This window comes from Panthera uncia, chromosome E3 (genome assembly GCF_023721935.1).
Source record: "Panthera uncia isolate 11264 chromosome E3, Puncia_PCG_1.0, whole genome shotgun sequence".
NCBI lineage: Eukaryota > Metazoa > Chordata > Mammalia > Carnivora > Felidae > Panthera > Panthera uncia.
The window spans coordinates 33,821,207-33,834,982 of NC_064815.1; the positions used below are offsets into that span (position 1 = coordinate 33,821,207).

The 13,776-nt window shown below is 58.8% G+C and overlaps 1 protein-coding gene across 1 annotated transcript in view; it reads left to right on the forward strand.

The window, feature by feature from the left end:
* Positions 1-13,776, forward strand: part of PRKAR1B (protein kinase cAMP-dependent type I regulatory subunit beta) — an 85,001-nt gene that overhangs the window by 55,425 nt on the left and 15,800 nt on the right. The window contains exons 5-6 of the mRNA XM_049639032.1: positions 12,964-13,025; positions 13,414-13,460. Of these exons, the coding sequence (XP_049494989.1) occupies positions 12,964-13,025; positions 13,414-13,460 (109 nt within the window). The remainder of the gene's footprint in view (positions 1-12,963; positions 13,026-13,413; positions 13,461-13,776) is intronic.

The window sequence follows — 13,776 nt, forward strand, 5'->3', positions numbered from 1 at the left end:
CGGCACCCCCTGGCGGGACCCCCACGGCATCCCTTGGTGGGACCCCCCTGGCACCTCCTGGCGGGAACCCCCTGGCGGGACCCTCCCACCCCCTGGTGGGACCCCTACGGCACCCCTTCTCGGTGCCCCCCTGGCACCTCCTGGTGGGACCCCCCCCGGTACCCCTTGGCAGGACCCCCACACCCCCTGGAGGACCCCCCCGGGCACCCCCTGGAGGGACCCCCCCTGGCACCCCCTGGCAGGACCCCCACACCCGGGGCAGTTTGTTTCTCCTTTGGGCAGCTCCGGCTTTTCCCAGGAGGACCGCCGGTCCCTGGCCCCGAGTGCTGGTGCTTCCCGGCTGCCCACCTGTTGGGGCCTGGGTCCTGCCCCCTGGCCGGCCGGCTTGTGACCCACCCTTCCACCTCAGCCTCCGAAGCACCCTTCCACCCCGCCTCCCTGGCCCTGGGTGCCTCTGTGCCCACCCTGGGAAGTGGCCCGCAGCCGTGGAAAGAAAGCACGCGCGTCCCCAGCCCACGGAGCCCCGGTGGCGGTGTCTACAGACAGGCCGCTGCGTTTTGGAGCGGGGTCTGCGGTTATGACGACGCCGGCTGCCTGGATCTTGTGACCGGTCCGTGGGCCCTCTGGTGTAAAATAAGCGAGATGCCTTTGACCCTGGAGAACACGCCCGCCTTGCGAGGTGATGGGGAGGGGGAGGGCAGCAGAGTTCCTGGGTCGTGTCCCTGGCTGTGGACGTGGCCTGCAGAAGGGCAGCTGGGAAGGGGGGGCCCTCTTCACTGTAAACTTCCACACCGGGGTCACCCGGCCCTGTGAGGATAGCGCAGGGCCGCTGAGGGCTTCTGAGACCCACGTCCCTCCAGGATTAGCACTGCCATGGGCTGCAGAACGCCGAATCTTGTTCCTCAGGGGCTCAAGCCACCTGCTCTACAAACGGGCCTGAGAACCAAGGAGCCCTGACTGGTGTGGGGGGGGGGGGGGAATCCCAGGGGACTGCTTGGAGGAGGTGAGGACGGTAGTGTTCAGGTGGGAGACAGATGAGGCCGTGGAGCTCCGCAAGTCTCAGGTGGTTGGGCGAGGATGCCCCACGTTACTCCCGAGTAGTCGGGGCCAGAGGGCAGACTTGCTTGCCCACTGCCTGGCCGTCTGGCAGGGAGGCTGCACTGACCCAGGCCGAACCTCAGACGGACTCCTGCCGGCTGGCTTCTCTGCGCATCCCCTCAACACTGCCGCCCGCCACCGCTCCCCCCCCCCCCCCCCGCCAGCCCCCAGCCTGCCCCGGAGCCGGATGCCCAGCCCTGGCTGCTGGCATGAAATCCTTGAAGAAAGATCTAGAACCTGAGTCTCAGGAGACAGGCTCTTGGAGGTGACTCCCCTTGGCTCCCAGGCCCTGTTTCTGAGCCCGTTGTGCAGAGGTGGTGATGAGGTTTCCAGCCCAGGCTTGGTTACCATGTGGGACGGGTCCTGACCCGGAGCCTTCTGTGCCCGTTCTCTGTCTCTGGTCGATCTGCCGTAAGTACCGGCAGCTGCTTCTGGGGTGTCCTCCCCACTACTGGGCCCCCAGGCCGAGCAGACCAGGGCACTGCCGATGTCTGTCCACACGGGGCATTGGTGCCTCTCCTCTCGCATGGTCTTTGCCCAGTGGCAAGCAAGGGATTGGCTTTCTTACCTGCGCTCCGACCACGGCCTGAGGCCGGCAGGGGGCTGACCTGGCATTGAGCCTCTGTGTGTTTGTTGAAAAGCAACAGCCGGAAGGCCCCAGCTGTTCGGCACCCACCCCGTGTTGCTGCCACCTCTCGAGGCAGGGACTGCGCCTGCCTTGTTCTCCACGGTCTCCCGGTGGGCGAGTCAGACTGGGTGTGGTGCTCGAACCTCCCTGGGGCTGCTCACCCTCGCCCAGAGGTGCCCCGCAGGAGCCGGGGTTGATGGGGCTCTCAGTCGGGTGGCCCCTGGAGCCTCCGCTACCCCCTGGGGGTTCTCGGTGCCCTCCGAGGACGGATGGCTGCACGTGTCCTCTGTGGTGCAGCCAGGCTTCCATCCGGGGGGCTGTGGGTGCTGCATCTGAAAAGTCATTGTCAAACCCAAGGTCGCTAGATTGTTTTCTGTTATCTTCTAAAAGTGTTAAAAAAATTAAAAAAAAAATTAAAAAAAAAATTTTTTTTACATTTATTTATTTTTGAGAGACAGAGCACAAGTGGGGGAGGGGCAGAGAGATGGGGAGACACAGAATCCGAAGCGGTTTCCAGGCTCTGAGCTGTCAGCACAGAGACCAACGTGGGGCTCGAACTCACAAACCGTGAGACTATGACCTGAGCCGGAGTCAGACCGCTTAACTGACTGAGCCGCTCAGGTGCCCCTAAAAACATTTTTTTAACGTGTATTTATTTTTGAGAGAGACAGAGTGTGAGCAGGGGAGGGGCAGAGAGAGAGAGGGAGACACAGAGTCCGAAGCAGGCTCCAGGTTCTGAGCTGCCAGCACAGAGCTCGACCTGGGGCTCAAACCCGTGAACGGTGAGATCATCACTGAGCCAAAGTCGGACGCTCAACCGAATGAGCCACCCAGGCGCCCCTGTGTTTTATGATTAGATCTATGATCCATCTTGAGTTAGTTCTTGTAAAGGAAGTAAAGTCTGGGTCTAGACTCAGCGTGTGGACATCCTCTTGTTCCAGGTCAGTGTTGGGGAGACTGACTGTCTTTGCTCCTTTATCAAAGGTCGGTTGACTGTATTCGGGGCGTTCTATTTCTGGGCTCTCCATTCCGTTCCCAGGATCTATTATTTGCCTGTACTCTTGCCAACACCACACTGTCTCAATTATTATAGCAGCCCTCTGGCAGGTCCTGACGTCCGGCAGTCTGCGCTCAGACTTCAATACTGTGCAGGCTGTTCGGCGTCGTTTGCTTCTATGTGTGAGCCGTAGGGTCGGTGTGTTGATCTCTACAAAATGACTTGTTGGGATCTTTATTGGCATTGAATCTGTAGATCAAGTTGGGATCCAGTTGACAATTTGTATGTGTTACTTAATTTTTTTTCATCCGAGTTTTGTAGTTTTCCTCACATCGATCTCATGCATATTTTGTTAGGTTTATGCCTGAGTATTTCATCTTGAGGGGTGCTACTGTAAATGGTGTTGTGTTTTTAATCTCACATTTCACTGTGTCATTGCTGGTATGTAAGAAAGTGACCGGCTTTTGTATATTAAGCTTGTATCTTGCAACCATATCTTGAGATATTGGTCTGTAGTTTCACTTTTTTTGTAAGGCCTTTGTCTGGTTTTGGTGTTAGGCTAATGCTGCCCTCGTAGAATGAGTGAGAAACTTTCCTCTGCTTCGGTTTTCTGGAAGACATGGTTGGGAATTGGTATAATTTCTTCCTTAAATATTTGACAGAATTCACTAATGAGCCCTCCGGGCCTGCGGGCCCTCTGTTATGGAAAATTAATAATTATTGATTCAATTTCTTGCATATATTACCTATTTCTTCTTGTCAGTTTTGGTGGGTAATGTCTTTCAAAAAAACTGGTCTCTTTCACCTAGGTTTTCACACTGTGGTGTTCGTAGCATTCCTTTATCAGACTCTTAGTGTCTCTGCAAAGACACTTTATTCATCTTTGCAAAGAACCTGGCTTGGTTTTGTCGATTTTCTCTGTTCACTTCCTATTTTATTTTTATTTTCATTTCATTAAAAAAAAATTTTTAATGTTTATTTTTGAGAGAGAGAGAGAGAGAGACAAAGCCTGAGCGGGGAGGGGCAGAGAGGGAGGGAGACACAGAATCGGAAGCAGGCTCCAGGCTCCAGGCTCCGAGCCGTCAGCACAGAGCCGGACGCGGGGCTCGAACCCACGAACCGTGAGATCGTGACCCGAGCCGAAGTGGGACGCTCAACCGACTGAGCCCCCCCAGGCGCCCCTCCACAGATTTTAATAAGCTGCATTTTCATTTGTGTTTAGTTAGAAACACTCCCGGTTTCTCTTGAGCCTTCTTCTTTGACCTGTGTGTTAATTCAGTGTGTTTTTCAACCCGCACATATTAGGACTCTCAAGCTCTCTTTTTGTTACTCATTTCTGGTTTAATTCCGCTGTGGCCCAGGAGGAGACGCTGTGCACCATAGTGTTTTAAATGTGTTCAGGTGTATTCTACGGTCCAGGATGTGGCCCATGTTGGTAAACTCCTGCCAACTCGAGCAGGATGTGTGTTCTGCTGTGTTGGAGAAGGAGCCCTGTCAACGTGAGCCGCGTCTGCTTAGCCGATGGTGCTTTTCAGCTCAGCTGCGTCCTGGCTGGTTTTCTGCCTGTGGAGCTGCCGGGAACTCACAAAGGGGTGTGGAAACGCTCCAGTCTAATTTGGGTTGGTTTGTTCCTCCTTGCAGTTCCGTCAGACTCGTTTTGCGAGATGTTTTCTATTTAGCAGACCTGTAACGGACGCCCGTGTTCCGCGCAGAGGTGCGTCTGCAGTGCCCTCGCCTGGTCCGTAATTAGTAATTTATGTAACCGGTCCCCAGCCGTCAGGTGTTACAGATTGCCGTGACTGCAGACAGCGCGGTCCCCGGCGGCCCAGCGGGCGCACCGCACCTCGTGTGTTTACCTGTGCCTCCAGAGCGAGCGCGGGAGGGAATAGAGCCTCAGCCGCCCTGCGGGGTCAGAGGGCACATTCTTAAGAGAAAAGCTCCCCGGCCTCAGCCTACACCTGCGGGCGCCCGTCTCCATCCAAGGTGCCTCGGCAGGGCTGGGGCTGTGCGCTGGAGGTTCTGGGCTGGCGATCCTGGCCCCCGGCCCCCGGCCCGGGTGCTGCGGACACGCTCCCCACCGCAGTCCCGGGCGCGTGTTCGTGCGCCCCTCTCCAGGGCGCGGCGTCTGTGCGTGGGGGACCGCTGCAGACGAGGTGGCACCAGGCCCCCGGGGCAGAGGCTCCCGAGCTCCTGGTGCTCCAGCACCGTGTCTGCAGAGGACACGGCCACGCCTGAGTTATCGCTGTTTACAGAGGATTGTTTGGAAACTTGCGGTGGATGGAGAAACATAGTGAGCTCTCACCCAAACAGTGGAGAGGCCTCAACACAGCCCGGGGCCACTGTCACTCGGGCTGTGACAGGCAGCATAAAGCAGGATGTGGGCACCAGAGCTTGGCCTGCGGGTCCCGGGCGCTTGCTTCCCTGGGTGACATTGACCGGGTCCAAACAGCCGGAGAGAAGTTCTCCCGTGGCCGAGGCGGCAGGCTTGGGTCCTTCTGAACCACTTCTGAAGGGGGCGGACCAGACACCCCGTCTCTGGCATCACTTTGGAGCCAGGAAAACACGCTCGTGTGCACCGGGACGCGCTTTCTGCAGCCTGGGCGGTCTTTGTTCTTGCGTTCTGTTCACATCACTCCCGCCTCCCTTGTGTTCTTCGTGGTACACGGACGTGCGCTTCTGTGCACGCCCGCGGCCGGTGCACGGCCGAGGGGCTGCCTTCTGCTCTTTGGACATTGCCAGCCGGAGGTGTAGCACATCCCCCTCCCACATCCGCGTCCCCTCTGTGCTTCTGAAAGTTTGACGTTTGTCCGAGTAAGTCGTTTAAAGAAGCAGAGATCCAGAAATGTTGAAAGCACTGATGCGGTCTGCTTTCCTTCTTCCTGGAGGCGACCCTGTGGCCCGTGTCCTGGGGCTTCCTGCGTAAATCCCGGGAATGCCCTCCACCCGCCAGGGTTTCCGAGATGCAGCACCGTGGGTTTCTGGAGCTGGGGAGGGGGGGGTCCGTGTGGGACCCTGTCAGTCCCACCCCGCCGCGTCCCAGCACTAGAAGGAGGCCGGGTGCGTGGGGCCACATGCAGGTCTGGCTGCTGGGTGCCCCCTCCCAGGCCCGTCCTGCTCAGGGAGGCCTCGCTCTGAGAACTGGAGCGGCCTGTTTGCTTCTGCAGCTTCGCACGGGTGGGGGCAGGCCGCCTGGACTGCGCAGCTCCAAGTATGTTGCAAATGTGAGCCGGCAACAAGGGGTACAGAAGCCGTGCTGGGTCGTGAGGCTGGCGAAGACGGGGGTGCGACGTGCCCCGGCTGGCTTCATCCCCAGGGGACCCTGAGACACGCGTGGGCATCTTAGCAGGGCCGTGTGGGGGGGATCTGGAGCCGGCAGAAACGGTCACGGGAGCTCCTGATGGCGGGGCTCATTCTGCTAAGTGCTTCACGAGTGGTTACATGCCCCGTGGCCTGTGAGCATGCCGCCTGCCCGTTCTCCGGATGGGTTAAGTCCTCGGAGAGGCCGCCCCTGGGGTCTCTCCAGGCAAGTTGAGGAGTGGCAATGGGTTCCTGGGTTGCCATCAGAGAAGCAGTTGTCACAGGACGACCCCCTCCCCCCCGCCGTGATGAAGTCCCACGTGTGAGGCTCCCCACAGTGGGTGCAGGGGCGGGCTGGTGCACGCAGACGGTTGCAGGGGCAGGAATCCGTGGCCTTCTGGGGATGGTGGCCAAACGGAGAGCATGTGGTCTGACCAGGGTGGAAATGGCCTGAGCTCTTGCTTTGTGAGAACACAGACCCCGTGTAGCTAGAGCTAACTTTTATTTTTTAAAGAAAAGCCAAAACCTTCGGTTTTTATAACTCTGTCAATTTTTAAATGTTGGGAGCTAACTTTGAACGTGCAGCTAACATTGGCACGTGAAGAAACAGTTAAGTGTGGAACGATCAATAAACACTAAGGAGGTTAAATGGTAACCAAGGGCCTGCCCCCTCCGGAGAGGCCAGGCCCCGACGGCTTTACGGGAGAGTCCTGTCCAACGTCAACAGATCGTTCTCCTTTTACCAGTGGCTGCAGAGAACGGAAAATCAGGAGAGCCGCCCAGCTCATTGTACGAGGACAGTATAATCTGGATCCCAGCACGTGGTACGGGCAGTATGAGAAAACGAATAAGAAGTCGTATAAAAACTATAGGTGTAGGGGCACCTGGGTGGCTCAGTCGGTTAAGCGTCCAAGTTCAACTCAGGTCGTGATCTCATGGGTCATGAGTTCGAGCCCCGCGTCGGGCTCTGCTGACCGCTCCGAGCCTGGAGCTGCTTCGGATTCTGTGTCTCCCTCTCTCTGCCCCTCCCCCACTCGTGCTCTGTCTCTCTCTAAAAAATAAATAAACATTAAAAAAAAATTATAGGTGTAGTATATGCTCTGTGAACGTGGATGCAAAAACCCTAAATAGCCAAACAGATCCAACTTGATTTTTGAAAACCACACATCCAGATCAGGTAGGGTTTATCTGGTTTTCAAAAACAGTTTGAGCTCAGAACACTGTCCATGTGTTGCCACATTGATAGATCCCAGGAAAAAGATCTGTGTGGTAGATGACGTAGGTGTGGGAAAAGAATTTCATACAGCGCAGCACCTATTATAAAAATTCTTAGCAAACTAGTCCCAGGAGGAAAATGTTTTAATTTAGTAAAGGTCACACGTGCCCATCGCAGACAAGCATCCTGACGTGAAGGGACTTTGCTTATATGCCGGATCACCTGGTTTGCAGTCTTGCACTCCCACTTTCTGGCTGTGTGACCCCAAGCAAGTTCCTTACCCTCTCTGTGCCTCAGTCCTCCTCTCACCACAGCGGGATGACGGTGATAAATGCCACAAGGTTGTAGTGAGAAGTGCCTGAGCCGAGATTTCACCCCAGCAGGGTGAGTGCGCCCTCTTCCTCCTGGGAGAGACAGAGGGGGTACAGAGACAGAGGGGGTTCCTGTCCACACCCCCAGGGGTCAGCGCCCAGGGGTTGTTTTCTGCTCGGATAGAGGAGGAGATGGGGGCCGGCCTGAGGTGACAGTGACGTGACAAAGGGACTCCTCATACCCGGGAAGTGTCTGGTGGCCCCCAGCCGGCTTGGTTTCATCCTGCAAAGTCTTATTTTCAGGGTCGAGATAAGTAACTCAGCCGGAGGTCATGTTCTACATACTGACTTGCGTTTGGACTGTTTGGACTGTGTATGGGGTTTAGACTGAAAACAGACAAAAACCCAAGGTTTTCTATGTCGTGGGGCTTAGCTGTGGCACGTTTACACCGCTTTATTTGGTGGGGATGAGCTCCCGAGATGGGCCAGGAGCTCTTCCCTGAAATACCTTAAGTCGGGGTTCATTGGTGGCATTCTGACCTCAAGGCTGGGACCTCATTTTGAACTTGTCTTTGAAAACATGACTTCACGTGAACCCCCTTCCCCCGCAAGAGAGTCAGGCTTGGGGGTAGGGTCACTCCCCTGCAAGGGAGTCAGGAGTGAGGGGGAGGGTCACCCCCCCAGGATGTCAGGCGTCGGGGGGAGGGTCACCCCCCCCAGGGAGTCAGGCGTCGGGGGGAGGGTCACCCCACCCCCCAGGGTGTCAGGCATGACAGGTGGTCTAGGCTTTGAAGTTGATGCCCGCTGATGCCTGTGGCCTTGTCGCTGGAACCAGGGAGAGTGCAGCTCTCAGGATGTGGCTCTCTCCGGGACTCAGTTTTCCCGCCTGGGAACTGGGCACCCGGTGGGATCCAGGGGGCAGCCGGGTGTGACTGGAAGTGCAAGTGTGACCGTAGGCGGGGGGGGGGGGGGGGGGGGGTGATGCCCTGTGGTCCGTGCAGGGTCCTGGCTGGCATCCAGCCTTCCTGCCCTGGGAACATCTCCAGGAGGCCAGACCTCGGTATGGACCCACCCCACGAGTCGGGGCCTGGCGCGTGGCCAGAGAGAGCAGACTCCCCCGCCCTGGTTGTTCTTCTGTGCGTCCTCTGCAGCATGAGCGAGTGGGACCTTGACGGGGTGGTCAGCCTTACTGCATCCCAAACCAGCTGCGTGACTGTGGGTGAGTCACTTAGCCTTTCTGAACCTTGATATTCCTGTCGGTAGAGTGGGGACAGTGATGGGAGCCAATGTCTTTCCATGCTTGTGAGGTTCAAATGGGAGAAGGTTAGTGAGGCTTTGTTTTGGGTCGAGGGTACTGGGCTCCGTCTGAGGAATCTAGATCGATAGCCACCATTTTCAGTGAATGGCTTCAGGAAGCAGGGACTTTTGTTACAAGACCCACACCATGTTCTAGTTGATCTCCTGTCTTGGAGCTGCCTTAACAGACAGCTCGTTCTCCATCTATCTTTCCTTCCTTCCTTCCATCCATCCATCCACCCCCCCCATTCACCACCCACCCACCCACCCATCCATCCATCCACCCACCCATCCACCCACCACCCACCCACCCATCCATCCATCCACCCACCCATCCACCCACCACCCACCCACCCATCCATCCATCCACCCACCCATCTACCCACCACCCACCCATCCATCCATCTATCCATCTGCCATCCATCCACCCACCGACCCATCTACCCCCCCCATTCACCACCCATCCATCCATCCACCCATCCACCCATCCACCCATCTGTCCATCTATCCATCTGCCATCCATCTATCCATCTGCCATCCATCCACCCACCTACCCATCCACCCACCACCCACCCATCCACCCACCTACCCATCTACCCCCCCCATTCACCACCCACCACCCATCTACCCACTCACCATCCACCAGCCAACCTCTGTCCTTCCATCCATACCAAAGACCTGCTCTGAGTCAGACCTGGGCGGGCCAATGTGTGTCAGACTGCAGTGAGATGGTCTTCATTCTCAGAAGTCATAGTCAGCTGGGGGATATGGGGTCAGGAAACCATCAACAGCAGGGGGAGGAGGGTGAGAGCTGAGCAGCCCAGGGAAGGAGGGGCACCAGGACAAGGAGTAAGTCAGGTGGGAACTTCCATGGGCTCTGGTCTCTGAGCCGTAAACCCCGCAGGACCTGGGACCCAGCACTCCGCAGGCCCTGAGCATCAGGGGCCAGGCCCGGCTGTGGCTGGGGTCCAAGTCTGCCCATTCCCTGACCACCATCCTGCCCTAGCTCCCTGTCAGCGGTGCTCTGCTCCGGGTCCCAGCACCCGGCACGGATGGAGGTAGGAGGCCATAAAGGGGTCTGTAGACTTGGTTGGCAAAGCCGCCGTCCGACAGTCACCAGCCCACTAAGGCTGGCGTTTCCCTCCGTTGTGCACCTGAGCGGTGCCTGGGATGTGTTTCCGCACCCATCCTGGCTGTTGCAGATTGTCTCAAAAGAGGCTCACGCTCGTGGCTCCCTCACCGTCGGGTGCTCCCTAGGCCCCTGCTCGCTGTGATGCAGGCAGGTGTGCGAGTGCCTGGGCCAGTCTGCTGCAGACCGCTTGTCTGAGTGTTTGGATTCCTGTCTCCATATCGTTGACTGCGCTGGTTTTTCTATTTATTCTGCTTTTCTGGAAGGCGTGCATAAACACACCTAGAAACCGAAGACATCCACGGCGCAGCGGGCCTGAGAACCAACCTTGGCCTGAAGTTGACAGAAACCATCGGTACCAATAAGTAATCATAATTAAAACAAAATGAATAGATAATGCCTCTGCCCCCATCACTCCTGGTCAAACCCTGAGGGCCCCTTCGCTGCCCTCGAGCGAGGTGAGTTCACCTGCTTCTGGCGAGAGGTGCCCGCGGGGCCACATGGACACGAGGCTAGGACCAGCAGGCACCCCTTCGCCAGCTGCTCCCCGCTGTTGAGGGAGTGGCGACCACTCTGGCCTGGGGACCTCTCAGGAGCCAGAGGACCCCACCGTCAGGCCAAGATCGGAGGAGGGCAGGGTGTGCCTGTGGCTTCCCTGGGGCTGGCGGCCAGGACCCTCCACCACCTGCTCTCTGAGGGCACTTTCTGAGACCGGGAAGGCCCCGTGCCCCCGAACACACCGGGAGGCCTCGCTTAGCCCCGGGCGCCCCACAGAGCCCTGCACAGGAAGACAGGGGTGCGGCCTGGCCTCACCTCTTCCCAGCTGCTGACCTTGGCAGAGTTACTTAGTGTCTCTGGTTTCCTTGTCTGGACGAGACAGCCGCAGGTCTGACCTCGGAGCAAGCGGGCGGATGGAGGGCACCCGGCCAGCGTCCTTGGGGAGTGAGGGCTGTAACCTCTTCACGTTTCTGTGTCTCCACGGCCGCGAGGGCTGTGTCCCCGGGCCTGGCTCAGGCCCCGACCCAGGAGTTGCCAAGCCCAGTTCCGGAGCCTGGCGGGGGCCGCGGCAGGACCCGGTGTCAGACGCTGAGATGCAGGTGACAGCTTCAGTAAAGGTTTCCAGAGGTCACTTACAGATGAGAATAGAAAACCGTTTCTCTTTTCATCAGAGTCTTTTAATGCCATTAAGGGCTAAGAGGCAGGAAGGATCGGGTCTTGTTTGAGAGGATGAGAGGTGGGGAAGGAGGGGGGCCTCTCGGCGTCCGCCCCGCACACGGCCTGTGTTCCAGCCTTGGTGACAGGCTGGGGGGCTCTGGGGGCGTTAGCTTCTTCTGAGGGAAAAGGGGGAGGGCGGCCCTTTTTGGTGCATGGGGCTGGGCTCTCCGGCCTCGCTGTTCACAGATTGGGCGTCATCGCCGCTTCTGCACCTGGGGAGTCGCCTGTGTGGTCAGCGGGGTGCTGGCCTGGCCTCGGCAGGACGGCCGCTAAGGGGTTCTCCATCTGGACACACGTCACGAAGCACAGGACAAAAACTGGAGTTACAGCCGTTACTTCTGTGTGAATGACAAAGGCACCAAATCGAGACAGACTTTTCCATGGGCTCGTCCGCGTGGAATGGAAGTGCAGGCCGCGTGTGGGGTGGGCGGTGGGTTGCGGCCCTGCCCTGGGGCTTGACCGCTGTCCCAAGCACCTGCCCCGGCTGGGTGGTGACGGGTCCCGGGGTTGGCTTTGATTACTCATGGCATTTGGGAAAATGTTTTACCATTACCGTTGAGAATTTTTTTAAAAACGAGGCAGGAATTGTAAAATCGTTTCTTCAACATCTGCTCACTTTGAGATCCCTGATGCTGTGGTTTTGAAGCAATGCAGTTTGGACAACTGACCAGACCCGTCTGCAGACGGTCCCCCCTGGCCGAGAAGTGCAGCCCAGGCCGGGGCACAGATACCGGCTCCCCCGGGGGGCGGGGGCGGGGAGAGAGGGCCAGAGGGGCTCCTGCAAACACCCTGAAGCCCCTGCCACCCCGCGGCTCCTGTCCTCTTTCTCAGGGAGGAAACAGCTACTACTTCAAGGGTGACTTTTTAACGTTTCCTGGACCCTAGAGACAGCGGAGCACAAGGCTGTTGGGATCTCTGGTTTCGCGCTTGCCCCTGGGGGGTCGTGTCCAACTCCCGCGAGTTCCTCTGAGGTTCACTCGACCTGACCAGTCCGGCGAAGGTTTCCCGTTCAGCGGGGGGAGAGGAGGCAGGCCCCCCCCCCCCCCCCCCCCCCCCCCCCGTGTGCCCTGCCCACACAGGGGCCCCAGCTGCCCGATTCTCCTTCGGGACCCCGTGGGTGGGTGGGTGGGCGTGGTCTCCTGGGCGTGGCCATCGCATTTGGGGAGCGAGGCTGACGTCTGACAGTGCATTCTGGATGCAGTCCCGCGGAGATGAGGGTCCCACGCTCCACCTCCCCCCTGCCTGTGTCCTGCCCGTGTCCTGCCCGTTCGGTCCATCCGACAGCCACATTTAGGAAACTCTAACGGCCAGGCCGCCCTTTGGCACAGCCCGCGGGTCAGGCCCCGGTGGCCGGCCAGGCCGCGTAGAGGCCCTGGTTCCTGCCTCGGGGATCTCGGGACGCCCCTCGAGGGAAGTGTGCAGAAAGCAGGCCCACAGGACGTGTCCGGGCGGACTCACGTTTCCTGACGCGAGGAACAGCCAGGGTCTGCCGTCAGCTTGTTTTTGTGTCTGACGCAGTGCGTGCGGTGTGATTGCGTTTCTGTGGAGACCCAGACCGAGAACCCCGTGGATCCCGGCACGGACACGGTCTGGAGGTTGGGAGCTGTTGCCCGGACGGCAGGGCCACGAAGGGTCATGATTTCCTCCGAAGGCGGGTTTTTCCGTTTCCCCGGGTGACCGGAGCTCGTTGCTCCGCGTGAGGTGGGGGGGGGGGGGGGGGGGGGTCCGTGCCCCGCACTGCAGCAGCCCCTACATGCCGTGCGTTTTCTCTTCCAGCGACATATTCGACGCCATGTTCCCTGTCACGCACATCGCCGGGGAGACTGTCATCCAGCAAGGTATGTTCCCTGCTTCCCTGAGCCAGGGCGCCGGGCCGCCGGCTTCCCGTGAGCACAAGGCCCGCCCGCCCGCGAGAAAAGTCACGGCTCTCTGCACGCCAACCCCACGTCTCCGTAACTTTCCACCAGTGAAGCTGGACCCTGAGACGGGCCAGGCGGGGACCATGGGGGCCCACCACACACGGAGCATGGGGGGCCGCACGAGGGGAGCGTGCCCCTGTGGGTCAAGCCTCGTGTCATGCGTGCGAGTTTTATTTAACAAGAAACAGCCGGCGAGACCCAGGGACCTTGGCCTCTGTGAAGCTGGGGCAGGTCCAGCTTCCGGGAGGACGGAAGCCTGGCCCCCGGTGCCCTTTGCGGTGTGCACAGCTTGTTTCTCTCCTTACAGGGGACGAAGGAGATAACTTCTACGTGATCGACCAAGGAGAAGTGGACGTGAGTATCTCTTCCCTGCCTCGTCCGCGGTCCGGTCAGCCCAGGAGTGCGTTTCATCCGAAGGCCGGTGTAATGCACCTGAGCGTGGCATGAGTAAGAGGGTGTGCGCCCACGGATGGTGGTCCCCAGGGTCCCCAGCGCTTCGTAAAGCGGGCAGGAAGCCGAGTGTTTACAGACCCCAAGGCCCTGGACAGCCTTCCTCCTGTTCCCGCTCACCTTCCTCTGTCCACCTTGCTGGTCCGGGGCTTAGGGACCCCCCCACCCATTGTGGACCTGTTGGGCGTGGCACAGACACACCCCTGCAGCCACCCCCCCC